General features: G+C 46.7%; 2 protein-coding genes and 1 long non-coding RNA gene across 5 annotated transcripts in view; 1 reads left to right on the top strand and 2 right to left on the bottom strand.

The window, feature by feature from the left end:
• Fut11 (fucosyltransferase 11) overlaps window positions 1–1,523 on the bottom strand; it is a 6,113-nt gene extending 4,590 nt beyond the window's left edge. Inside the window, exons 1-2 of the mRNA XM_031361181.1 lie at window positions 788–1,523; window positions 74–699 (exon numbers count right to left, since the gene is read on the bottom strand). Coding sequence (XP_031217041.1) covers window positions 74–699; window positions 788–1,483 — 1,322 coding nt within the window. The 5' untranslated portion in view covers window positions 1,484–1,523. The remainder of the gene's footprint in view (window positions 1–73; window positions 700–787) is intronic.
• LOC116084314 lies at window positions 926–1,703 on the top strand. Its single transcript, XR_004116075.1, has 2 exons — window positions 926–1,269; window positions 1,399–1,703. It is a non-coding gene; the product is annotated as an uncharacterized LOC116084314 (long non-coding RNA).
• On the bottom strand, window positions 1,636–24,135 carry Sec24c (SEC24 homolog C, COPII coat complex component). 3 transcript variants are annotated; one of them, XM_031361177.1, is made up of 24 exons: window positions 24,040–24,135; window positions 22,191–22,390; window positions 18,448–18,583; window positions 14,292–14,464; window positions 13,683–14,057; window positions 13,102–13,238; window positions 11,272–11,340; window positions 9,920–10,031; window positions 9,563–9,690; window positions 7,510–7,648; window positions 7,193–7,308; window positions 6,905–7,029; window positions 6,566–6,757; window positions 6,270–6,363; window positions 5,991–6,107; window positions 5,322–5,492; window positions 4,818–4,914; window positions 4,597–4,742; window positions 4,341–4,479; window positions 4,074–4,192; window positions 3,796–3,975; window positions 3,407–3,598; window positions 3,084–3,173; window positions 1,636–2,854 (listed from the first exon to the last, which is right to left on the bottom strand). In XM_031361177.1, exons 2-24 carry the CDS (start codon window positions 22,360–22,362, stop codon window positions 2,714–2,716), a joined length of 3,360 nt encoding a protein of 1,119 aa, XP_031217037.1. In that variant the 5' UTR covers window positions 22,363–22,390; window positions 24,040–24,135; the 3' UTR covers window positions 1,636–2,713. The 3 variants fall into 3 exon arrangements, with proteins under 3 accessions (XP_031217037.1, XP_031217038.1, XP_031217039.1); XM_031361178.1 differs by lacking the exon at window positions 24,040–24,135 and adding an exon at window positions 23,200–23,965; XM_031361179.1 differs by lacking the exon at window positions 11,272–11,340.

Below are 24,135 nucleotides of genomic sequence, written 5' to 3'. Positions count from 1 at the left end.
CACAGTCCCCAATACGCTAAGAAAGCAAGGAGTTTGATTTGGCAGCTGCAGGGCATCCCAGCAACCCCTTTACCTGTCATTCTCTGGAATCTCTTCGACTTTCCCAAAGCCAGGGGTAGGCACTGGGCAGTTCATGTGCGATGACTGGGCAATGTGAGGCTCAGGGACAGGAATGTCCCCATGAGAGGATGCATGTGCTTTCTCGGCATCCAGCCGAGCCAGTTCATGGTCACAGACGAAACACTCAAAGCCATTGAGGTAGTTAGGCAACATAGGATCATTCACTCCCCACTCCCTGTGCTCCAGGTTATCCAGAAGAAACTGGTTGGTGATGCCTCCAGGCTGCTTGTACGCAAGGTATTTCATATACTCTTCATCATTTTTGTCCAGAAAGTCAATAAACTCTGCCAACTTTTGAGGGGACTCAAAGTCATCAATTAGGATGACGGAGTGATTATTGGGCATCCAGTCCCTCACAGAGGGTGATCCACGATACACAGGCACGGCACCCAGATGCATGGGGCGCCACAGTTTTTCTGTCATGTAATCGTTGCAGATGGCATTTTCCAGGGCCAAGTGGAACTTATACCGGGACAAAAAGGCCATGAGTTCTGGATCCTCCGTGGTGGCCGTGGCTGTGTCCTGTAACCGCACGGTGGGCGGCTGGCGATTCTGCAGACACTTGCCATAGGAATCCACCTAAGCGAGTCAGAGCACGGCGGTCAGCAGGGTGTGCGTTCGCCCGGCCCACCCCCGCCCCGCCTCACCTCGCCGCTCTCTTACCCACCGGGATGAAGCGCATGAGCTCGCGTACGTAGCGGTCCCGGTCGGAAGGCACGTCGCAGTGGGACTGCAAATAGAGCAACGGCGCGTATCCGCGGCGACGCCACTCGGCGCGCTCCCGGAGCGGAGGCGCGGGCCGGCGCAAATAGGCGGCCCCGGGCAGCCATTGCAGCGGCAGAGGGTAGTCCGAGTGGCGGCTGAAAGTGGCCGTGAGATTGAAGAGGCGGATGCCCGGGCCGTGACTCAGAAGAAAGTTGTTGAGCGGCGACTCCTCGTGCAAGAGCGCCCAGCTCTGGTGCGCCAGGCGCGGCAGGGGCGCGTCCGCCGCACGGAAGTCCGTGCCGTAAAAGAGCAGTGCGCGCGTCCGCGGGTCGGCGCGCGCCCGTCGATCCCGGGACGCCACGCACGCGCCGTGCGCACACTGTATCCGCTCCGAGTCACCTGGGAAGTGCGGAAACAGACCTGGGCTCCACCACAGCAACACTGGTAGGTCCTCCGTCTCCGAGTTGCCCGGCGGCGGGGACCCCGGCCCGCGCGCTATCCCCACGGCGCCTAGGGCAGCCGGCGGCCGGAAAACCGCGCCATCCCACGGCTCCTCCCTCTCTGCCTCCCTAGAAGCCTCGGGCCCGGAGCTGCTGGCCGAACAGACGCTGAGCACACCCAGGGCGGCCAGCACCGCCTCGGTGCAGCGAGCAGCCATGTCCACACCGGACCCACTCGGACAGCACGAAACCCCGCCCTGCGGCGGGTGGGGAGTGGACTAGGTCCTACGCCATAGGGGCACGGGGCGCATGCGTAACCCCTCTTAGCCGCAGGCAGGGTGGGGAGAAGTCGCAAGTAATGAAAGGGATACTGGTTACATCTTATTTTATTTCTTTACAAATTAAAGATGCATTGAAAAATAAACCAATGAAAAGAAATGAAAGGTCCATAGCAGGGGCATCCTGGGCTGGGAGCAGGCAAGCCTGACCACCGTCATTCCTAGCCCTTGTCCTGCCCAGCCAATAGGAGTTGGAAGATAACTTGTCAGCCACTCAGTCAATACCAAAGCCCAGTAACGTCCTGGCACCAGAAGACAGGGCTCCTGCCATCTCTGCCTCTCCCCAACAACATTTCTGGCTGAAGCTGAGAGGGATTGTGGGCTGGCTCTGTGAGGTATTGCAAGTTGACCATCAAGCTCTCCACAGAACCATCCAGGATTGGGGCTTCTCCATCTGGAAAGGAGGCTGCTACTTCCACTGGGTGTTAATATGCTTTGCAATTCTTACCCCAGGCTCATTCATCTCTAGCTATGTGCTTCTGTCCACGAAGTGCTCACCAATCATTGCAGGGGAGAGAGAGCACGCACAGTGGAAGTAGAGAGGCTACTCATCCATCCTCATTAACTATGACTTTGCTACTGATCATCAGGCCCCCAAAGGACCAACTATTTTACTCTCCACCACCTACGGCCTGTACCCCAGCTCTTGTGCACCTGTATATTTTATCCCTAATATAGGAAGTTGTTGATGACATGGAGCTGAATTTGCCACCTCCTGTAATAACCCTGGGATTCCCACTTCCTGCCTGCCCCGTTCCTCTTGGAGGCTCGTCCAAAGGGACACATTGTTGCCAGGGCCCGGCTGCCTCCAAACCCCCAACACCGAATCATATACAGTGAACTGAGAAACTACATTCATTACAACAGGATTAGCAGGAGAAAGGGTAGAGTAAGGGGCCTGGGGCACCTTCGATCAGCAGGTCATGACAGAGTGGTAGGGTATTTGAGCCCAGAAAGAAGGTGTCTCCTTGTATCTTGCCCTCCCCCCCAAAGAAGTCAACTGAGGTCAGCTTACATGACTTATAAGATATGGAACTGTCCCAATTTCTCTGCCATCCTGGGGTTCTTCCTGGAAGCTGGCCTAGGACCTATGCCATTTACCCACTTGCTTTAGCTCAGTAGCTGCCGTATCTCCTTGTGCATATGACAGAGAAAGTCCACATAGGATGCACCTCCACTTAGGCTCTTGTCTTCCACCAGGAAGTGCTTGAACATCATCTCCAGCTTGTCTTCCTGTTTGACCACGATAAGCTACAGCCAAAAGGCAGATTGTAAGGAAGGGCAAATGGTAACGAAGAACACATACACTCCCTCCCCATGCTCCTTCCTGCTGACTTGATAAGATAAAAAATCCAGGATTCAGAGCACAGTTACTGTGCTGGGCATGTAGCTCAGTGATAAGAGTGCTTGTCTGGCATACAGAAGGCCCAGGGTTCAATATCCAGCCCCACCACTGCAAAACACAGACCATCTGTGTTACCTTCATGTACCGCGTTCTCTGAGCCCGTAAGCTATCAATGAGGCCTCGAACTTTCTTAGACAGTGGATTATCCAGAACTGGCAGAACACTCTGTAACAAAAATTCATTCATTACTATGATAAAGTACTTTTAAGTCCATCAAGAGGGAACAACACAGATTTAGATATCATCTGAAATGAGGAAACCAGGAAAACCGAGATAGCCCCTTCCCTTGCCTAAGTGTTCTCTGATATATAATAAAGGAACCAGCATGACACTGACCCACAGTCAAATCACCAAAGTGTTTTTCCATACCCATCTCATCCTTGACACCCTGTTCTCACCAAGCCACTGGTGATCTGACTGAAGGAAGAGACGTTGAAAAGGCTCTGGACAACACCTTGTTGGACACTTGCTCCCACCCAGACAAAGAGGTTGAGCCCATTTTCCAGCAAATATATATCGCCACTGCTTAGGCGTTCTTCAGAGGCTCGAACTGCTGGTGGTTCGGCGGTACTATCAAGAGGAGACTTTGTCTAGACAAAAAGGAAAAAACATCACCAAGAACTACGACACACTCCTTTACACACACACAAACTAAGAAAGCTAAGTCTCTAGATAGTAATATGAAATGTACATAAAAACAAATTTCTTAATGTAAAGTTATCCACCCCTGCCTTCTTAGAGGCCCTGTGCTCAGTACAGTGTCTCATACTCCATTCCTCATTCGCACCAGTGGTAGGAGCCGGGGGTAGAAGAAGACATTGGTCTCAGCCACATCCATGGAGGAAACCAGCTGCCGAACATAGGCACGATCATCAGTGGTGACCTCAGCACCAGGCTGCAGAACATCACTCTTCAATACACAGTTCAGGTAAACTGGGAGTAGCTTCATGCACTCAGGAAGAATCAACTGAGGGATTTATGGAAATAAAGTCAATGGTCATGAGAAGTCCTTCTAAAATGCAAAGTTTTGTTGAACCAATCCCTCCACTAACATCTTTGCCCCACCTGTCCTGCAGAAGAAGGGCTGGCACAGTTCTTTCTATAACAGGCCAGGATCTGGGCACACTGGGTGATGAGAGTGTCACGGACAGTCTTCACAGGGCTACTCAGAACAGCCCGGTATGCTACATGGAAAGAAGAGACAGCAGTCACTCATCTGCTTTCTATCACATGCATCTTCCCACCATCACACCTACCCAGGAGTGCTGAACTCTTGACCATCCTGGACCTTCTTTCATTCCCACTTCCACCTTGCCCTGTTTCTACTCTCACCAAACTTGGCCATGTAGTTGATGAGCGTGTCAGTCTCACAGTTTCGATACAGATCAGCCAGCTGGGTGCAGCAGTTTAGGGCCAGGTTGTGGATGCGGAGCCGACGCTGCCCTGCACAGCTGGTATAAAGCAGGGCACACTAGGGGAAGGAAGAAAGGGGGAACTCACACCCCTCCCTCACAATTTTACCCACCCCTTATCTTCCCATTGAGTGTACCCCAACTTCTGTCCCCTGCCCCTGTCTCCCGCCTGCCACCTGCAGTAGGGCTCCATTCTCTTCATTGAGCCGGTCATCATGCTTGAATTCCACAGTCACTGTCTTGTCTCCATCCAGTCCAGCCAATTCCACATCTGTTGTATTGCTCATGTAGAAAGCTCCAAAGAAATCTACAGCACGGATACCTGAAGCCATGGGACAGGTCAGGGCTACAGGTAGGACATATGCCTCAACTAGATTTAACCTCAGCCAGAACTCACCAGTACTGGTCCGAACCCGCATAACAGCATCAAAGCCAACCACCTTCTGTACATCCCGACGCAGGTCACTCAAGAACCGTTCCTGGTCATTTTCCACCTGCAGTCCATGCCCAAAGTCAAATCACTGGCCACATGGCTCACGCTGCAGTCAGTCTCCCTACACCCCTTCCTCTCTACAAGCCTACTTAGTCAGAGTCAGCAAAAACAAGGATGACAGTGACAGTGACATAGCAGGTAGCACACATAGTGTTTTATATATAATTATTTCATTCTGTAGAAAAATCCTAGTTAGTAAACTTTACTTTGCAGATGAATGAACAAAAGATGAGTAATTGAATATTCCAGGCCAGTAAGTGGGGGCCTCACCATCTATCCAAGACTGACTTTAAAACCTATGCACCTAACCACTATACCCTGGGCTCAACTTTATATATCACTAATAAGTTAATAGCTAAGAGTCACTCCACATCTAAGCAGGTTATTTCCACACCCAGAATCCTGTACCTGGAAGCAGGCATATTTGTAGACAGAGCCTCCAGTGAGCTGGGGAACAACAGAGAGTGTGGCCACATCCACATACTGGTTAGGGAAGAGGAAGAGGTCTACACAGCAGCCTTGGGCCACACACTCTTTGGCCAGAGTCTGATAGGTACCTGTCTGAGGCTGAAACAGGGTCTGAAAGGGAAGAGGAGACATGTCAAAAAGCTTTGCCCAACTTGAGAATTGTAAAATGAGAAACTCATAGTTTCAAAACTTCAGACCTGCCACCTTGCACTTCCAACAGTTGGAGAAACTTGGAAAGGAAAGGAAGAATAGAGAGGGGAAGGGGAAGAAAGGGAAGGGTAAAGAAAAAGAAAAGGTGAAGGGTGGAATTGGGCACCTATAATCCCAGCACACTGAAAGCAGAGACAAGATCACTACAAGTATGAAGCCAGCCTGGACTACTTAGTGAGTTCCAGGCCAGCCTAGACTATAGAGCTAGATCCCTATCTCAAGCAAAAGATGAAAGAGAAAAAGGGAAGATTCTAGTCAAGTCAATGAAGAATTTTGTGATGGGGTTGGCAGTTGCAAATGGGCAGAATGTAATCCTAGTCCACTAGGTGGCACTGAAGAGTTGACATGGGAAAGTCTTCCTCTATAATGGAATGCCCCTCCCCATCTCAAGTCACAAACCTTCTCCTTGTCTGTGTTGATCAACTTCCTGTCATCTCTATTCTTCAGCTTCCCTGGGGCCTCTGCAATGGGCAAGGACGTGTGGAACAGAAACAGCTTTCCTGCACACTCAGCAGCCTAAGAACAAAGATAAACCATTCATTTATTCATCCATTATTCGCTCACCTTTTTCTTTGTTGTTCATTAGGCACAAACTGTGTGACATAGGTTGACAGTTATCAGTCCAGTAGATAACATGGCCAGAGGAAATTGAAAGGAGGTTGCCAAGGACTGCCTTACCTTCAGAGCTTCCATCCCAGCCTGGATAACTGGAGCAAATACTGTCTCTGTCTCTCTTGTATCTGCAAACATTTCTGGAATCTGATCCAATAAACTGAAAAGACAGATGATGGCAGACCACCAAAATTACCACCCAGATTTTAGCTGCCTCCATTCTCAATTTCCTGAATAGTTATCTGGCTCCCAGACTGATAAACTCCTGGAACACACCCCTGGCCATCTACTAACCGCTCTGCAACTCCCTGGCCTTCTGCAGTTGTACCTCCCCACTCTCATCTCCACCATCTGGCTCTTACCTGGTGATAACGGCCCGAGACTCACTGACATTGACTAGGAAGCCATCCAGGAGTGGCACAAACATGTCAGCTACATCAGATACAACCATCATCTGTGGCTGAGCCAAGGAGCTTTTTACATTGTAGAAGTGGAGCACTTTATTATAGGTGACAAAGCCAACTCGGATTGCTGACTCTTCTGCTCCACCCTCCCTGTGGAAGGTGACATCGTTACCCAGACTATACCCAGACTGGCCACCTTCTTTACCTCCCACAATTTTATGACATAATGTTCCACCTGCTCAGTTAACCCAAACACCTCCCATTAATCAAAAGGAAGCAGTACTTCTCAACTCTCACCTAGGCAGGTAGTCTAAGAGTGACTTGAGCTCCTCACAGAGGAGCCGAACAAGACCAGTTCTGATGGCATTGTAGGAGACATCAATCATAAAGATGAAGGCAGGAGGACTAGGGAATTTATTGTTCTGTAGAGAAAGGAAATGTTGAGGGTAGAGGAAAATGGTAAGCAAGTAGTAGACAAGGCAATGAGCATCAAAGGGGACCATGCCAGAGTAAGGAAAACGCTAACAGCATTTTGGGCTTTCACAATCCTCCACCCACTGTTCCTCTCCCACCACCTTCCTTTACCTTACAGTAATCTACAGTAGCCAAGAATTCATAAGATCCCAGAGACAGCTCAGGACGGTCATAAGCATCCACACGTTTGCCGGTATGATCCAGATGTTGAAAATACTGGGGGGGAACTGTGGGGAGGATGCAGTATGTTACTCAAAATATTCATCCTCAACCCAAGTATGCTAACTCCTAGCTAAGCTCCTTCATGTCATTCCAATACTTGTGCCTACTTCCCCAGCTCCTAAGAAATGTTCCCTCATCTATCTAATTAGAAAGAGAACGATGTGGATGCAAGCCTTGCCCCAAAGCTCAGCCGGCACAACACATACCATCATTGATACAACTGCAGAAGGAGCACTGGAAGCGCCTCCCTCCCTCAATGAATGTCATGAGAGGGCACATGTATGCTTTGCAGCGATTACAGCGCAGGGGGCCAGATTCACCATGGTCCACAACATATGGTGAAGCCTAAGGAACGAAGAGAAGAGACTCAGATGGAGGGAGGTTACAGAGGGATCAGACATATGGCAAAACATGACACCGGCTAGTGTGAGAGGCAGCATGGCTCAGGTATTCTGCCTGGGGAAAGAATTCAGTGGAAGGGAATGAGAACAATAATAAGAACTGGACGCCGGGCAGTGGTGGCGCACCACTTTAATCCCAGCACTTGGGAGGCAGAGGCAGGCGGATTTCTGAGTTCGAGGCCAGCCTGATCTACAGAGTGAGTTCCAGGACAGCCAGTGCTATACAGAGAAACCCTGTCTCAAAGAAAAAATAATAAGAAGAAGAAGAAGAACTGGAAAAAAAACTCCAGCTCGCTCTCTTCATTTTCTACCCCAAAATGCTTTTCTTCTTAAAAAAAGATGAGCCAGGCAGTGGTGGCGCACACCTTTGATCCCAGCCCTTGGGAGACAGAGGCAGGCAGATTTCTGAGTTCGAGGCCAGCCTGGTCTACAGAGTGAGTTCCAGGACAGCCAGGGCTACACAGAGAAACCCTGTCTCAAAAAAAGAAAAAAAAAAGAAGATGGCCTATGAAGGCTATGAACTAGCCATAGCAAGCCAGGGACTGCCATGAGTGTATGAAGAGAAAGCCAAAGATTCTATAAGATGGCTCCTCCTGTCCTGGAGATGACTTTTGCTTCCTTCCCTGTATATCTATGATATTTTCACCCATCACTCACAAGAGAATTCTGTGACACCTACTGAGGTCCCATAGATAATCATCTTACAAACACAAGAACAGCATCCAACCGTCCTCACTAGCACCCACACAAAAAATGGGAAGGCAGTACACTGTGCCTTGACAGTCCAGTTCTAGAGAACTCTTTTTAAGTACATTAGGTCTTCTCAAGACGTAAACAAACAGCTACCTAATTTTTAAAAGCTGTTTTTGCCAGGAGTAGTGGCATACGCCTTTAATCCCAGCACTTGGGAAGTGGAGGCAGGCAGATTTCTGAGTTCTAGACAGTCTGGTCTACAGAGTAAGTCCCAAGAAGAGGTGTACAGGAAACCCTGTCTTGAAAAAAGAAAAACAAAAAATGCTAATTTTAAGTAATGGATTGACAGATCGGAGTCCAAGCCAGGTGAGGGATGAAGTACTAGATACAATAGTACCTTCTCATTTATTTGCCTACACCCAAGCCAATACAACTTGAGTTTTAAAAAACACACACTCCGGGCGGTGGTGGCGCATGCCTTTAATCCCAGCACTTGGGAGGCAAAGGCAGGCATATTTCTGAGTTCGAGGCCAGCCTGGTCTACAGAGTGAGTTCCAGGACAGCCAAGGCTACACAGAGAAACCCTGTCTCGAAAAAACCAAACACACACACACACACACACACACACACACACAACAGAATAACAGACTTGTTATCATCCATAAATGTGACCACACAATGAGAAGTTCCTACATCCAGCTGTCTTACCTCTAGAAATTAGGCTAGCCCTATCTGTTTTAAGACAGGGTAAAGCCCTGGCTGGCTTCATCACAGAGAGCTGCCTACCTCTGCTTCATGAGTACCAGGGCTAACTCTTTGAGATGGAGTTTACTATGTGGGTAAGCTGGGCTGGAACTCTATGGCCTCCTGTTTCAGGTTCCTAAGTGCTACAATTACAGGTGTGAAGCTCCACACACAGCAGGCTCTGTTTCTTTTCATTTGTTCCTCCTATGAACTCTGGTCTCAAAAAGTAGTTTGTTTGCCTTTGCTTTCATCCTTACCACTGCTACCAGGTTCGGGCCCTGGGAAAGAAAGATACCAAAGATGATGCCTGCCTCCTCCTGCCCAACCCTTATGTCTTCCATGCCAGCCAGAGTCCCATGTAGAAAGAAACCTCATACTCCCCACCCCCTTTCACTGTATTCTAGCCCCTTCCCAGACTTACCTCCTCTGGGGGCAGCCTTGCCAGTGGCTTAATGACAGCTGCCAGAGGCACCTGAGCCTGTTTAGCCATGTCAGATGTACAAGGGATATTATAGGATGTACATCGAATGTAACGGGGACTTGCATTCCCTGAAAAAGGAAGATTTGAGTCACATCACAGAAGCCTTCTGGATACCAGCTCTTCATTGGTGAGTCACTCCACCTCCACAAATGTTAAAAGTTGAAGTAGCTTTTAGACCCTGACGGACTGAAGTAGTGTGGGAGGTACTGGTCTCTGGTTAAAGACAGACAAACACATAGCTGACAGCCTTAGAGAATTAGCTGCCATTAAGGAAACAGATATTAAAGTTCCTCTCACCTTGGTCTTTCACCAGGAAATTGGTGGTGACTAAAGGTGGCACCTGTCCCCGTACACCAGTAATAAATGGCTCTGAACCCCGGTTGTTTCTATCATCTTCAATAACCTGAATCTGTAGGAAAGAAGTGAAGTGAGTGGGATGATAAAAACAAGTACTGGACAAAAGCAGGCCAGAGCTGGTAGCACAAGAAAAGATAACTTGCCCAAAAACACTTCATGCACCAGACATGCTCTCCTTTTGGAGACCTTATCAAGTGCCATAATACTGACCTTCCACTTTGCATCAGTTAGCAGGAGATGCTGGGTAGGCCTTGGTGAGAATGGACTTTCTGATAAACCACCCCCTGGCCTCCAATCACTAGTGAATACCCTTTCATTTCGTCCACTCCAGGAAAGCTTATAAGACATGATTGGAGTCCATTCTCCATCAAACCTTTCCCTCCCTTCCTCTCCATAAGATAAATTGAGTCAGAGCAAGGAGAACAGAGGACAGAAACCCATATAGAAATGAATCTACCCAGAATGGTTCTAAACTCAATGAAATTAACAAGGAACACAGGGAGGAGAGAATTAAACAGGCAGAAATGATCAGGTAAGGTAAGGAAGCAAATGCTGCCTTCCTTTCAGGTGAGCATCAATGGGTCCATATAGAAGAGGATGAGTGCCCGATCCTTATGGCCCAGTCCTCAAACCTCTACTTGTGACAAGACATTGAGGAGAACAAACATAAAAAGGATATGCAAAGCTGGTAATCAGACCCTTTTCAGGCTGGTGACCTTTGGTCATTTACTTCAAGATGAGTTTGATAAAACCAGAAAAAGTAACGGGCAAATAAGACTATATCCCGCAGCAGAAAGAGTTGAAGCTTAGAGATATACCAAAGGCTAAAACTCCTCAAATGAGAAGGTGGCCCACATTCTCCCAAAGCAAGAAATCTCTTCCCCTGTAAGAAATGCTATGAACCTATACGTTCATAGTCACCCACTACAACATGTCCCCTCATACCATACTGGAAGGATCTGCTGCTCAACTCTGTCTGGTTCCATCACATGCCACACACAAGCTCCTGGAGGAGCCAGCAGGACTAAAACCAAAGCATAACATGCCCCAGGGCCCACCCTTAAAGGCTGGCCATCCACCACCCATACTCCAGGCACTGCTAACATTCGCTATTTCTTCTGGACATTGTGACTCAGGGCATGCATATCCTTCAGCTTATAAAAGCAAGGATCTAGAAGTGCTCAGGGAAGAGAATGAAAAGGATGGACATGGTGGATGAGGTGAAATCACAGGCATGCATGAGTGACACTAACACAGGATGACAAGCACGGACTCCCACCCCCTGCACTTACTGGACTAGGAATGGCATCAGGGTCTATTCTGTGCCTGGTTTTCTGCTGAGGAGGCAGCTCATTAAGTTGCTTTTAGTGTTTTAATAATAAAGGCAGCAGGGATACACAGGGAGACAAAAGAACAAGAGGCAGATGTTACTTCTCTAACCCTGGTGAATCAGACATGACGAGCTGGAGTCTAGGTCAGACTGAAGAAGTCAGGGACCCAATGGATCTGGAATTCCAAGTCTCTCTAGCCCAACAGAGGTCTCACAAAAGGAGGCCTCAGTGACTCAGACTACAAGTGAGCAAGATAAGCTCAGGTAGAGCAAGCAGGAGCCAAGCAGGACTCTCTAAGGAGGCCCTAGTGGAAAAACTTGAGGAACAAGAAGTTCCCTAGAAGGTCAAATCTATAGCTAAGAGTTTTCATGCTGGGAGATGTCTCTGCTATCCAGCTAGACTCTCCTTCCCACCGTGGAGGAGAGAAACAGGGGAGGGGAACGGGGTGGGGAGCCTGTCAGTCCTCCTGGGTTCCCCCTTAGACAATAGACTTCCTCACCATGGTAGTTCCCCCAAAGGAAGAGGGAAGGAACAAATGGAATATGACAATGACTAAGTATGAAGAGGTAACTGACATCAATGTTACAGACAGGATATAAAGCAGGCCCTATGTGAACGAACTACTCTACCTGCGTCTGATAAGGAAGGGGTGAGTATTCCAGCAGCTCTAGGGGACAAAGAGCTTCCTCAATGGACTTTATATGCACCCTGCCTTTATATGCTGTGATTGCTCCACATTTACATAGTAGGGACCTGCCAGTGAATAGTACTGGGGGACATCATCCTATAACACTGCCTACATAGGAGCAGAGAGAAACCAATGAGTCTTTCTTGCTCTAACCACCTAATACTAAAGAGCTCCTACCTGCTCTGAAAAGCAACAAAATGATGCCCTACTAGATCTAAGGGAGTGGGACATGGCCACTACTCCACAGAAGGACAAAGATGACCATTTTTGTTGTTGTTGTTATTATTACTATTATTACTATTATTATTATTATTATTATTATTATTATTATTATTATTATTATTTATTACTATTATTTCCAAGAGCCATAGAACAATGCCCTCAACCCAGAGCTCTATCACCATCCTGATCACTCTTAGTTCCCTTCTTCCCTGTATAGCTGTTGAGTTAAACTGCCTTAAAGACTTTGGGAACTCCAATTCCATTTCAAATGCTTAGACTTTTTTTGTTTTTGTTTTTCAAGACAGGATTTCTCTGAGTAGCCCTGGCTGTCCTGGAACTCACTCTGTAGACCAGGCTGGCTTTGAACTGAGAAATCCGCCTGCCTCTGCCTCCCAAGTGCTAGGATTAAAGGCGTGCACCACCACTGCCCGGCTACGCTTAGACTTTTAAGTCTTCAAGAAGATGGTTGAAAATGGAATGTTGGGCTGGCAAGATGGCTCAGCGGGTAAGAGCACTGACTGCTCTTCCAAAGGTCCTGAGTTCGGATCCCAGCAACCACATGATGGCTCACAACCACCCGTAATGAGATCTGACGCCCTCTTCTGGTGCATCTGAAGACAGCTACAGTGAATTACACCAGAGGGAGTGGGGCTGGCAGAGGTCCTGAGTTCAGTTCCCGGCAGCCACACACATGATGGCTCATGGCCATCTGTACAGCTACAGTGTACTCACACATATAAAATAAATAAAATAAATCTTTAAAAAAAAAAAGATAGAAAATGGAATGTTATCAAAAATGCCAAGCAATTGTGTCATCTAGATCCGTCTGCTCCTCTGGTCCACAACGTATGCTTCCCAAGACCACATGAGCCCCTACTTACAGGGCTGGGAATGGCATCAGGGTCCAGGCGCTTAGGAGGCAATGGCTGAGGAGGCCCAGGCTGACTGCCAAAGGTAGGTGCTCCAGGGTATGGGCTCTCATAATTAGGCTGAGGGCCTCGGGCTGGTCCAAAGGAACCTGAGAGACAAGGGCACAAGGTTGACAAACTCAAAATCCCTTCCCTATCTCTTCTTAAAGCCTCAAGAAAATAACTGGACCCTTTGAAACAGATTATGAGGCCTAGTAGTGCCTGAGGAAGCCACTCAAAGAAAGGCCACGCTATCTGAATGAACTAAGAAGCACGAGAAATGTCTTATAAATTTCATATCCTAGCAATAGCTGTCCCATCTGGTTTACTTTAGCAAGCAGTACTAAAACAAACAAAAACCTCTTTTTTCTTTCTGGTTTTTCGAGACAGGGTTTCTCTGTGTAGCCCTGGCTGTCCTGGAACTCACTCTGTAGACCAGGCTGGCTTCAAGCTCAGAAATCTGCCTGCCTCTGCCTCCCAATAGCACTGCCCAGCACAAAACCTCTCAATAGCTGAAGCCTTTGATGTCTAGCCAGATGCTGGGAAAAACTCACCATTTTGCTGCAGCTGATAACCAGGCTGCTGAGGGGAGTGCATAGGTGGTGGTGGTGGTACTGGGGGCCCAGTCATCTGGGTGCCTGGGGGCAGAGCATGAGCAGGAGGCGAGGACACGTGGTTAGCCTGGTTCACTGGGAGACTCCCAAAGCCCTGTCCAGGCGGGAGTGGACCAGTCATGGAAGGCATCCGAGGACCTCCTGAAGCTGGGGACGTGAAGCTGGAAGCCAGTGGTGGGGCAGGTCGAAGGGGAGGCTGGACTCCAGGATGACCTTGAGCCTGGCTAAGGGGAGGAGCCTGGCTCTGAGGATAGGAGCCATATGGACCAGAATTAGGGAAATTTCCTGAGGCTGAGGCCAATGATGTTGGTGGACCTGAGAGACAGAAGAAGTAGAGGTGAATGGAGCCCAAGTCATTGTGCCCTATTTGGTAATTTCTGCTCCCATCAACAAAACAACAAACAAACAAACAAAACCAAATAAAAAAACAAACAAAAAACAAATCAAAAGACTGTCCCTGTTGGGGCTCAAAGGTGAAGGAAATAAAAATTTCTAGGACCAAAATTTCTGAAAAGTGGATGATAGTGTCCTAGTCCCACAACTACTTACCATAGCCCAACCCAGAAGCGGGAGGGGCTTGGGCCACAGCACCACCGATCTGCATTCCGGCCAGCTGTGCAGTCACCTGTGAACTTGTCGGAGGAGGGCCATAGGGCTGAAGCACAGCTGGCTGGCTGACCACAGGGGCCAATGGAGGCCCAAACTGCTGAGAACCAGGCACCCTGTAAAGAGAGTAAAAGCAGAGGTGACTTGAAGGTGGGATGTCTGTCAAAGCTGGCAGAGTTCCACACTATAGCAGGAAGCTACACTGTGTTCTGGCATTTTATGTTCATCCTGAGCTCTCGGATAGTTTCACACATGTATAGTTGTGGCAAAGTGTACTTTCCACTAGGCTCACTCCACACATATCAAGCACTCTCAAGTCGAATACTATTTATTTTGATAGACAAGTTACCATCTCCTGAGCTTCAATCCTACATCAGTTCTGTGAGAAAGTTGAAAGGAAAGACACACACAGACTTACACCAAGTGCTCACTAATGTGAGACTGAATAAATACAGCTGGATTGTTCAACTCTGTTTGTTTTTTGAGACAGACTTTCTCTGGGTAACCCTGGCTGCCCTGGAACTCGTTCTGTAGACCAGGCTGGCCTCAAACTCACAGAGGTCCACCTGCCTTTGCCTCCAGAGTGCTGTGTGTACATGCATGCCCACATACATGCCAAGGTTGGTAACCATGTGGAAGTTAGAGGACAAGCTTCAGACATCAGTTCCCCACTTCCGCCATGTTGAAGCAGCCTTTCTAGTTTCTGCTGCACAGCATACTCCAGGATAGCTGGACCTCAAGCTTCTGCCCAAGTCTCCAGTCTATACATCCCATCTCATTGCAAGAGTGCTGGGATTACAGATGTGCACCACACATCTGGAATTGGTTGCGGTACTTAAATTGAGGTTATCAGGCACCATTACCCATTGAGCCATCTCCCCAGTCCCTCCCTACCTTATTTTATCTCTACTAAATAACTAGTACTTTATACTTGATCAGTTCTTTAATTTAACACTCATCTATTCACTAACTCATTCAGCAAGCCAGTCACTTCTACTTCAACTGGTATTTCTTTTATGTGTATTGTACTAAGACTTGAACCCAGACACTTGCATATGCTAGGCAAGCAAGTACTCTAATGGTGAACTATCGAATTACCCCCATCGCTTGTTTGCAACTAGTATCACTGCTCGTGACCCTTACCTCAAGTTCTTTGTTGGGCTTTGCACTGTTTTGTGGTCCACAACACTAAACATGCCAGCCACACAGCAGATGCTCAACAAATCTTGTCAGACTATTTATTTACTTACTTACTTACATACTTTTTGGTTTTTCAAGACAGGATTTCTCTGTGTAGCCCTGACTATCCTGGAACTCACTCTGCAGACCAGGCTGGCCTCGAACTCAGAAATCCGCCTGCCTCTGCCTCTCAAGTGCTGGGATCAAAGGCATGCGCCACCACAGCCTGGCTTGTTAGACTATTTATATTGCATGGTACTCCTCAAGTAGTGTGAATCAATGCTATCAACTGCCTAGTGTTATGCTATCCAAGGTTCTACCACACCTATATATAGCATCTATAGTTTTTCTATTTAATCTAAACCTATAGCAAAAGAATGAGACTGAGCAGATAGAGAACTAAAACCCTAAAAGCATAACAGAAAGAGCTAGAACCAAAGTCTAAAACTGAGTCCCAACTTACTTTTTAAGATGTAACATAGACATGTACATTTGAACAACTCTAATATAACAAATGGCATAAGAAAGCAACCAGGCTGGGCAGTGGTGGTGCACGCCTTTAATCCCAGCACTTGGGAGGCAGAAACTGACGAATTTTAGAGTTTGAGGCCAGCCTGTTCTACAGAGTGAGTTCAAGGACAGCCAGGGCTACACAGAGAAACCCTGTCTTGAAAAAAAAAACAAAAAACAAAAAACAAACAAACAAAAAAGAAAGCAATCAGAAAGTACATACTACTACATCCAAAAGGCCCTCCAAGTGTCTCCTTCATGATTCTCTCCCCTTTCTCCCAGGGGCAACTACTCCTAATTCGCAATTACTATCCCTTTGTGTTTAAAACACTGGAGTTCAGTTTTGTCAGTTTTTAGCCTTTTAAAAATAGAACCATGTGCTGCAGAGATATTCAGTGGTTAAGAACACTGGCTGGCTTCCAGAGGACCTAGGTTCAGTTCTGAGCACCTACATGGCAGCTCACGACTCTAACTCCAGTCCCAAGGGATCTCATACAGAGATAGATAGATAGATAGATAGATAGATAGATAGATAGATAGATAGATAGACAGACAGACAGACAGACAGACATAGATATGTCACCAGTGTACATAAAATCATCATACATACATACATACACACTGGATTTTGTGGGGGTTTTTTCATATTTTTGTGAAATTTATCTATGATATTCCCATTCCATTAAATGTTATTCTATTAAGCTGGACATTGGTGGCAAACACCTTTAATCCCAGCACTCAGGAGGCAGAGGCAGGTGGATCTCTGTGAGTTCAAGGCCAATCTGATCTATCTGAGCGAGTTCCAGGACAGCCAGAACTGTTACACAGAGAAACCCTGTCTCAAACAAACAAACAAACTCTATTCCATTAGACACACCATAGCCTGAGTAGTGAGGTGGCTTGTGGTTTAGGTAAAGGCTCTGCCACCAAGCCTAATCTGAGTTTGATTTCTAGATCTATATGGTAGAAGAAGAAAACCAACACCCACAAGTGATCTCTGACCTCTGCACTCATCATGCATGTATGCAAACAAAGAAACTGTAATAAAAAATGCTTGCCAGGGCCAGGCGGTGGTGGCGCATGCTTTTAATCCCAGCACCTCGTGGGAAAGTACATGGAACTATAGTCAGCACCTGCTTAAGTTTAAGACCCTGGTTTCTTGGGTTGGTGATTTCCACCAAACGGGTGCTCTGACCTCAAACCCCACGTATTCTCTGGCCTGGGAGGCTTTCATTCTCTTTCTAACGGCCTAATTTTCAGGTGGGGGCAAATTTTTTCTTAAAATTCTATTTCATCTCTCTTTTCCAGAGTACTTCAACAAAACAGTTTTCAGGTTATAATAATATTCTACCCTAGCTGAAAGTCTTTGATGTGCTGTGTATTGCAGTGGCAATACACACCTTTAATCCCAGCATTCAGGAGACAGAGGCAGTGAGTTTGAAATCTAACCTGGTCTATAGAACCAGTTCCAGGACTGCCAGGGCTACACATTGAGACCATACTGGAAATCTGCCTACTTCTCCAACTTCTCGACTCTTCTATTTGTCTGTCTATTATCATGAATTGTGCCCCAGTTTGCCTTATCTAAGACTTATACTCAGTGCTAATGTATGAATACAAGACACTTGGTGAGTGCTGGAATCATATTTTTCCACTTCCATATTCACGACTTGGTTATATTTCTCAGCTCTTACCAGAAGCCAAACAATATTCTGACAGATGTGACCTCCCTCCTTTCATGGACTCTGATGCAAAGAGAACTTTATTAGGTTCTCATTATGCAACTTTCCTTCAGAGTCTGTTCATTTCAGAACTGTGTACTTCAGAACTGACTGTGAACAAAATTAACCAGTCAGTCCTACTATGCAAACCAGTCAGTCCTACTATGCGAACCAGTCAGTCCTACTATGTGCCTGGCCTAGTGAAAAGGGAGACAGATACAGGCAGCCCTGAGCTCCATCCCATTTCCTCCTTAGCATAAACTCATATGAGGACTGGAACCACTGTGGGAATAGATGTCTGGAAAAGTGGGGAAAAATCCAGGTTCACAAAAAGATAATATGGAAAAGAACCCAGGTACTAAGATGGGTCCATAATAGGTCTGGACATTAGTAGTACTGTAGCCTGGAAAGGCTGGCAACATGGCTCAGTGGGTAAAGATGCCTGCTGTCAAGCCTAAAGACTTTTGAGTTTGATTCTCAGAACCCACATACTGGAAAGAACAGATTACTACAAGTTGTCCTCCGACTCTCCACACATGCCCATACACGTATCATTCATACATACAAAATAAATAAATGTAATAAAAAACAATTAAAAGAAGACAAATAGGATAGATAAAAAAAAAAAGACACTCAGAATATTCCTAACCTACTTTCATCACACTGATTTTAGGCTCCCCAGTACATACCTTTGCATCTGAGCTGTGGAGCTTGGCCCATTCTGTATATCACCTTGGCCAAACTGGCCATATGTAGTCTGAGCACAAGGGACCTGTGCTGCAGAGGCTGGAGGTACCCCCGAGGAAGGTGGGGCTCTCAGCACACCTGAGGGTAAAGAAGAGAAATAAATGGATAGGAAATAACTTTCTCCTATATCATGAGGCAGGAAAGCAAAACAGCAATCAGTAAGAGAAGCCTTCACTGCCCACACCCTCCAGCTCACAGCAAAGGGACACCACGCCATCTCACCTCAGCAGTACCTGGCATGTGAATGGCCAACCAACAGGCAGGCTACTTGCTCTGACTCTGAAGCTAGTTGTCAGAGCAACACAATGTAGGGCCTTCCTCTGATCAACACACGCTTCCTCATTCAAGCTAAGACAGCCTTCATCCTTTTTCAGGAAAACATCTGACTCCACAACTTAGAAACTCGGATACATGTAGAGGGTGATGTAGAAGATGATGAGCAAGAAATAATGAACTGGCCTGGAGAGATGGCTCACTGGTTAAGAGCACTGTCTGCTCTTCAGAAGGTCCTGAGTTCAAATCCCAGCAACCACATGGTGGCTCACAACCATCCATAATGAGATCTGATGCCCTCTTCTGGTCTGTCTGAAGACAGTTACAGTGTACTTAGATGTAATAATAAATAAAATCTTTAAAAAAGAAAAGAAAAGAAATAGTGAACTAGTCTATAAGAACATAGGACTCTTTAATGCCTTTAATCCGAGTACTTAGGCAGAGGCAGGCAGGTCTCTGTGAATTTGAGGCCAGTCTGGTCTACAGAGTGAGTTCTAGGACAGTCAGGGCTACCCAGAGAAACCCTATCTTTAAAAAATAGAGAGAGAGAGAGGAAGAGAGAGAGAGAGAGAAGAAATTGGGGAACTAAGGAGGATGTAATCAGTTCCTTGCCTAGTATGAAGCTTTGGATTCAACCCCCAGCACCTGCCAGGGCCTGGAAAGATGGCTCTGTAGTTTAAGACCTGGGTTCTAGGGCTAGAGAGATGGCTCAGTGGTTAAGAGCACTGACTGCTCTTCTGAAGGTTCTGAGTTCAAATCCCAGCAACCACATGGTGGCTCACAATCATCCATAATGAGATCTGACACCCTCTTCTGGTGTGTCTGAAGGCAGCTACAGTGTACTTATAATAAATAAATCTTTAAAAAAAAAAAAAGACCTGGGTTCTAGTAGCAGAGGATCTATGCTTCATTCCTAGTAGCCAGATGGTGGCTCACAACCATCTCTAACTCCAATTCTAGAGGATCGGACCCCCTCTTCTGAATCCACACATGCAGGCAAAACATACTCACCAGTAAAAGAAGATAAAAATGTACTGAATCTAAAAGAAACTATATGGTGGTGCACACCTATAATCCTAGCATTTGGGAGTCAAGAGGACCAGAAAGCCACGAAATTGAGGGTGAAGGTGGGGCATGTTTGCTTGTTTGGTTTGTTTTGCTGGGGACTGAGTCCAGGGTTGCACGCATGCTAGGCAAGTGTTCCTTCACTGAGCTAATGCCAGCCACCAGAAAGGCCGCTCAGACCCTTCCTTTGTACACTTCCTAGATCCTATTCACACTCTTCTTGCCCACTTCCATGTTCAGGAGAGTTCTCACAAGTTGGAGACCTTGTTTTTGCCTCTGAGAGTTCTGTCAGGACAGACGGCTTGCCCCATTATTAATGCTGTTACCTCCATTCTCACAAAAGCTGGGCTCTGTCCTTTCTCTGATCAGCTCTCCCTTCAAAACTACTTCCACTAAGCTTAGCTTGTTCCTGACCCTTAGGAAAAATCAGATTCACAAGCTGAACTTGTTCACTAACCATAACAGAACCAGATAGATTTCCCTTCAATAACAAACCTCTTTCAAAAGAGAATGACAAACTCCATTCTGATAAGTCAAACATAACAGAGCAAAAATGGACTCTGTCCAGTCAAAGTCCCACTCCAGAACAAGGCACTTCTAAAAGAACCAAGACCTAATTTTACTACTTCACCATTTGGTTTTTTACAGTGTGACTAAAGTGGTAATAGTTCATTCATTTTTCAAAACCTACCCATGCCTTGCCTGACCTGCTTCTTAAAGTTTTCATATGTAGTTATTTACATTTGAACATGTATTTTATTTCATGTGTAAGAATGTTCCGCTCACATGGATGTCTGTGGATTACATGCATGACTAGTGCCTGTATAGGTCAAGATAGGGAATTGGAATCCTTGAAACTGGAGTTCTGGATGGTTTGAGCTGCCATGTAGGTCCTGGGAATTGAACCTGGATCATCTACAAGAATAAGAAGTGCTCTTAATCATGAAGCCATCTCTCTAACCACCATAAAAATTATATTTATGTTTTTATTGTGTTTGGAGATCAGAAGACAACTTGTTTTCTCCTTCCACAACGTATATCTCAGGGATTGAATTTTGGTCATTATACTTAGAGGTAAACACCTTTACTTGCTGAACTATCTCAAGCCTCTAAAGCCAACCCATCCACCTCATTCATTCATTCATTCATTCATTCATTCATTGATGGTTCTGGGGATTGAGCCTAGGATCTCATACTTGTTAGGCAAACACTTTGCTAATAATTTATAACTTTTTTTTTTACTTTTATTTTTAAACAGACTCTTACTCTGTTACCTAAGTTGGACTTGGAGTCACTCTACAGCCCAGGCAAGCCTTGAGGTTGGATTCCTCCTACTGCACCCTCCCTTATAACTGGAATTACAGGCCTGTAACAGTAGGCCTGGTGGAATCTACTCTTAAACAACATAAGGTTTAGTTGCTGGGCGGTGGTGGCCCACGCCTTTGATCCCAGCATTAGGGAGGCAGAGCCAAGCTGATCTCTGAGTTCCAGGCCAGCATGGTCTACAGAGAGTTTCAGGATGGCAAGGGATATACAGAGAAATCCTGTCTGGAAAACAACAACAAAAAGACTCAGAGTTTAGCATGATCTACCTCTTCAGCCAGTATAACCAAAAGTCTACTATTGATAACTTTATTAGGTCTGCCAGATTAACATGCAGAGGACCAGTTACCCTCCTTGGAAAAGCAATATAAAACAAAACTGAGGGCTTAGCAGCAGCGTAGCTCAATGCTAAAGCACAGATACACAGGGCCTACATTCAACTCCCCAAGAGACACACATAGAATCTAATGCAACACCAAATTCTATTTCATTCATATTACAGAACATCCAAGAAGAAGAAACCCAAGCAAAGGAAAATGATAAGATCCAGTGAATACTACGAGTCAGGCATACAAATACACTTTTCCATTCAGATTCATTTACACGCAAATGTGTCCCAGAGTAGTATTATAGTAAGATCCAGAAGTCAAATAAGAGGCATCCTCAACACATATGAGGAACAAGTGACTTCAGGGAGATGAAGTCAACAGGCAACAGAAGAGCTATGACCACAACCCTTCCATCCAGCTCTTAGTAACGCAGTAACAGTAATGAGGCTGTCCAGCATGACACCCACCAAAGTGGGAGCTGTTATTGAATCTGTAAGATGCATTCTTACTAGGTAGCTTAAGAAGAAACAGTCACATGTAAAAATAAGGTGAAACCATTCCCAGGACCTTCCTTTTCAGAGAGCCAGATTCACGTTCTTCAATCACAGCATCTAGGCAGCTTCGTTAAAGCAATACAGTCTAACCTTCAGACTGCTCATTCCCTTCCTTAGCTCAAAAGGAACCTGGAAGCTTACCTTGAGGAGGTACCTGCTGATAGCCTGGCGCTGGGCCATTGTAGGCTCCATGGAGAGTGGCAGGAGCTGCAGGTCCTGGTTGCCCACTATAACTAGACTGATGGTACCCTGGGTAGATGGGCTGGCTCTGCCCAAATGGTGGGACAGGTGGAGCTGACTGGTTGACATTCATTATGAAAGCATCCCCGATTTGATCTCACCTATTGAATGAAGAAAAAGAAAGAAATCAGTCAAAACAAACTTTCTAAGAAGAGAGCAACTATTCAGGGAAGGAAGGAAGGGACGAAAGGGATTGACCTTATCAGGCCGTGATCAGTTGAACTGTTCCCACACTACCATAGGATCTCAGAAACTTCCTGCCCCCGCCAGTACCTAGTCACTTTCCTCAAAGCAAGGATTTTGTTACTGTGAACCCCATGTTGTGTAACTGCCAAGAAGGTATAAATTTCAACTTCAGACAGACTTACTGGAACAGAACAGCAGCCGCCATTCTCCAGTGGTATGATTTTCAGTGTCAAGTAAGCCACACAGAGTCCTCTGCCTGGTAACTACCATGACTTTACAGGTAAATAAAACAATGTTTCCACTTTCCATGCATTGTATCTACCCCCAAGTCATCCATTCATCCCCAAAACAAAGTAACTTCAAATGTACTGGGTTTTTGTTTTTTAACCACTAAGGCAAAGTGGTTCAACCACACATACACACACATACACACACACACACACACACACACACACACACACGCACACGCACACGCACACGCGCACGCACACGCGCACACAGACACAAAACCTGTGAAGTAGCTGTTTGGGAGAACAGTATCCCTTGTCTGACCTACAATAATCCAAATGTTACTCTGACCCCATTCTTTCCATGAAAAAAAATGTATTAACCCCTCACAAATGAAACATTAAGATTTCTAAAATGTAGCAATATTCCATGACAAAGGTCATTCATCTTATCGGTCAAGCAGACTACTATGGGTATTTTCAATCCAAAAGCATACCTGTAATTCTGTTTCTGTTCTAATGTTTGTTTGATAGGTCGCTATCAAACTATTACGATCTTGCCCAGCAACAGAAGGATGAGTTGGAGGTCCTTTCAAGGGTCATCCCAAGAAGGGGACTGGAGATCTAAACATCATTCTAACTATTCTACAGGCAGAAAAGGCCCAGGAAGAGCGAGACCTCCTCTCAGGTGCTGCAGCAGAACAATAGGTCTCTCTTTGCTAAGACAGCCCAAAAGCTGAACCGCTCCCGGACTGAAAACTCTGTAAAGTCAAAGCCATTTTACGAACAGTCCTTCCAAACCCTAAACGTTGCACATGCCACCAACATCAAGCCTGGGAAACGTCCCTCTCCCTTTAAGTTCCTGAAGGAGGGAGAGGGGCGGAATAAGCTTGGAGTCAAACTCCAATCTTGACTCCATTCTAGGTAGACAGTCGAGGGTGACAACCCAAAGGGGCGGGGCAAGCTTCCTAGAACTCTGAAAGTACCCGAGATGCGGAGGCTTGAGAGCTCTACAGATCGAGATCGGGAAGCCAAGCCAGCCCCTAGGGCCACGAAGAGGGCCGGTTCACTAAGCAGTAAAGACCAAATCTCTAATGCCCTTCAACATGCTGGGAGGGCGAGGCGGGAGCCGGAACCTGGGCTAGGAGGTGAAGGGAGGGGTCTGGGGACCTGAGACCGATCGCCGGTCACAGATGCGGGAGGTGAGGGTCTCTTTCTAGGCCCCGCCTTCAGGCTCCTCCCTTTCCTCTAAAACCGGACAGCGATCAGGCCAAAAATACCCAGGCCTCTCCTCAGCAGTCCTCCCCACCACGCAACCTCGCGATGCCACTCCTCACCCGGCTCCAGATCCAGGTTCGACTTCGTTCCTAACGTCAAGGCTCCCAGGCTCAACTTCCGGTTCCGGGGGGGGGCTGGAGTGTCGTCCCCGGAAG

This window comes from Mastomys coucha, unplaced genomic scaffold (assembly GCF_008632895.1).
Source record: "Mastomys coucha isolate ucsf_1 unplaced genomic scaffold, UCSF_Mcou_1 pScaffold9, whole genome shotgun sequence".
Taxonomy (NCBI): Eukaryota; Metazoa; Chordata; class Mammalia; order Rodentia; family Muridae; genus Mastomys; species Mastomys coucha.
Note: the sequence above shows the minus strand (reverse complement) of the source record. Positions and strands in the feature narration are given on the sequence as shown.

Coding starts and splice junctions, on each gene's coding strand:
- Sec24c (XM_031361177.1), bottom strand. CDS start 22,362: ATGAATGTCAACCAGTCAGCTCCACCTGTCCCACCATTTGGGCAGAGC. Junction 7,309..7,509: donor CTGCAGTTGTATCAATGATG/GTATGTGTTGTG, acceptor TCCTCCCCACAG/TTCCCCCCCAGTATTTTCAA. Junction 3,976..4,073: donor GCCCTTCTTCTGCAGGACAG/GTGGGGCAAAGA, acceptor TAAATCCCTCAG/TTGATTCTTCCTGAGTGCAT.